The sequence below is a fragment of the Arachis ipaensis genome, chromosome B05, assembly GCF_000816755.2.
Source record: "Arachis ipaensis cultivar K30076 chromosome B05, Araip1.1, whole genome shotgun sequence".
Classification (NCBI taxonomy): domain Eukaryota; kingdom Viridiplantae; phylum Streptophyta; class Magnoliopsida; order Fabales; family Fabaceae; genus Arachis; species Arachis ipaensis.
In genome coordinates, this window is record NC_029789.2 from 35,797,817 (window position 1) to 35,800,757 (window position 2,941).

Here is a 2,941-nt window from a genome sequence, read left to right on the forward strand (position 1 = left end):
ATGTGATGATTAAGATTTTAAAATAATGCTTTCAACTTAAAACAATCAAGAAAGTACCTTTGTTGTAACCTTAAGTTGTAATGAACATAAACAAGATCATTAAGTTTTTGATGCTCTAACAGATTCCTCTTCTTTGAGTGAATGTGTTCAAAAATACTCCAGTTACGCTCACAACCTGAAGAGCTACAAGTCTGGCTTAAAACACGAATAGCCAACTTTTGCAAATTTGGTGCTCCACAACCATAAGATTTCCACCATTGATCTTAACATAAAAAATAGATAAATAATTTATCACAATCATAAAAATCACATAATAAATACATCACAATAGTAAAAGACCAAATTTATGAAGAAATTTCACCTGGCATAACAGTGGTTCGTTCATGTATTGCAGAGGGTCTTCCAAAATCTTTCTCAGCATTCTTAAAGATCCTCTTCTCACTTGTCAGCTTAGAATTCAATACATGATCATCATAAGCATATTTCTCAATGACATCCAACAAGCCAGAAATCGTTTCTTTGTGCTTTTCAAATTCTCCAGCATTAAATCGAAAAGCTGGATTTAACCAATAACCAGCGGCATGAAGATTTTTCTTAAGTTGTGCATCCCAACGGGTATCCAAAATCTTCAAATAAGGATCAACAACCTTCTTTCTTTTCTGAAACCTCCTCACCATTTCTTCTCTAGCCTTATAAATAGCTTGATAAAGATAACCCATGGCAGGTCTGTCTTCACTATCCACAATACGTAAAACATGAACAAGTGGCGAGGTAAGCTTAACAATATCAGTGCATTGACTCCAAAATTTAGAATCCAAGACTTGATCCAAAAATTTCTTAGCTTTGGCTTCTTTGGAGTAAGCTGAGCTTGTAAATTCTTTAGAAGTCACCATAGCTCTCAAAGGATCCTTTTGAGCTAACATATTTTGCAAAGCAATGAAATTAGTAGCAAACCGAGTTGGAGCTGGACGAAGTATTTCCTGCCCACCTGTAAACTTTCTCATCAAGAACAGTGGATAGCAATGATTATAGATATACTTAGTGATCAGTAAAGCTTGTGACACAGTTTGACTCACTTCTTGCAACTTCCCAATATCTTGAAACATCAGATTAACACAATGAGCTGCACAAGGGGACCAATACAATTTAGGAAACTCAGCCTCCAACAATCTTTCCGCAGCAACATAGTTTGCAGCATTGTCCGTTACAATATGCACAACATTCTCAGGACCAACAAACAATACAACATCCCTAAACAACTTAAACAAATTTTCAGCAGTTTTTGAGATATTAGAAGCATCAACCGACTTTAGAAAAACAGTTCCTTTAGGACAATAAACTAAAAAATTAATCAAAGTACGCCTACAACGATCAGTCCATCCATCGGCCATAATAGTGCATCCAGTTTGCTTCCAAATCTCACGATAACCATCAATCATTTTCCTCACATCCTCAACTAATTTACTCAACAAATACCCACGGACTCTTGGATAATTTGGCCCTTTATACCCTGCACCCATGCTTGCAATAGCATCAATCATTGGCTGATAGTAAGCTGAATTAACCGCATTAAATGGAACAGAGGCATCCACCATCCATTTCGCAATAGCAATATCACACTTCTCCACAATTTCTTTGCTTTGAAGAACGCTTTTGATAGTTGATTGACCTCCGGGTGTTGTTGCCGATGGAAAATAGGATTGTAAACCTTTGACTTATTTTCCTTTTCTAGAGATAGGTGTTGGAACCCTGGATTTTTGTTGTTGTTGCATCTCATTACGTTCGATCTCGTCAAATTCTCTTTCAACATCATCACAAGCATTATAACTTTCGGCATATTGTTCTTGAGTTTTTCTTTTCTTGCTTCGAAGCTCTTCAATACTTTCATGGAATTGGTGTCTCACTACAGCTGGCACCTTTCGACAAGCCTCAACATCTCCTCCTTTTCTAGCCAAATGAAGCTTAAACCGATGAATTCCTCCACCCCTAATAAGCTTCTCACAATATATGCATAGCAGAATTGTTTTTCAGACTCCACAACTTGTTTACAATGACCCCATGCAGGATCATTTTTTGCTCTATTATTGTTTTTTTGGGTTCCGATTGATGCATCAGCAGTTGATCCTTGTTCTTGCGAAGATGGTGTTTCTGATGGTGTATTCGCAGAAGACATTCTAAAAGAATATGGAGTAGCAAAACCGAAAAATTATAAAACAATAACAATCCTAAATTCCCTAGTTCCTATCCTATTCAGCAAGACAGCAACCTTAAATGCTTAAAAAGTTAAATTCCCTATTCAGCAAGACAAACATATTCATATTTCATAGATTCAAATCAAGCATATAATTCAACAGTTTCATATTTCCGGTACAAATCAACAAAACAACAAATTTACAACTTACAAGTCAGCAAGGATATTCAGCTTAACAATTTCAATAAGCATATTCAACAGTTTCATATTTCAAGCTTTCAACAATGATATTCAGCTTAACAATTTCAACAAGCATATTCATATTCATAACAGCAAGTCAGCAAGAAGTGCAGAAAAAAAGTAAGTTTACAACTTACAAGTGCAATGCAGAACAGAGCGGGTGTAATGCATTTTTCACAGAACAATCATTAAACTTCAAGTGCAGAACTGAGCAGAAGCAGATTACAGAACTGGAGCTTACCTGTTTGACAGAGTCACAGAGCATAAGGGCGAGGCAACGGCGAGTTCGACCGGAAAAGCAACGGCGACTGGGCGAGGGCGACGGCGCTGGAACGGCGAGTTCGACTGGGCGGCAACGGTGAGTTCGCAGGTGGCGGGTCTGTATCTGTCCTGTTCCTACTCCCTTGGTTGAGTTGGTTCCTTCAGAGTTCAGACCGGCGGTGAGACGAAGAGGATGACGGCGGGCGGCTGGGGGCTGGGGGCTGGGTGAGTGAGGTGAGGCGGACTGGC

The 2,941-nt window shown here is 38.5% G+C and overlaps 1 protein-coding gene across 1 annotated transcript; it reads right to left on the reverse strand.

Annotated features, from left to right (window-relative positions):
• LOC107640523 lies at positions 345 to 1,595 on the reverse strand. The gene has a single exon (XM_016344038.1). It carries the CDS (start codon positions 1,593 to 1,595, stop codon positions 345 to 347), a length of 1,251 nt encoding a protein of 416 aa, XP_016199524.1.

Excerpts from the sequence above, each read along its gene's own strand:
- LOC107640523 (XM_016344038.1), bottom strand. The coding sequence starts at position 1,595 with ATGGTGGATGCCTCTGTTCCATTTAATGCGGTTAATTCAGCTTACTAT.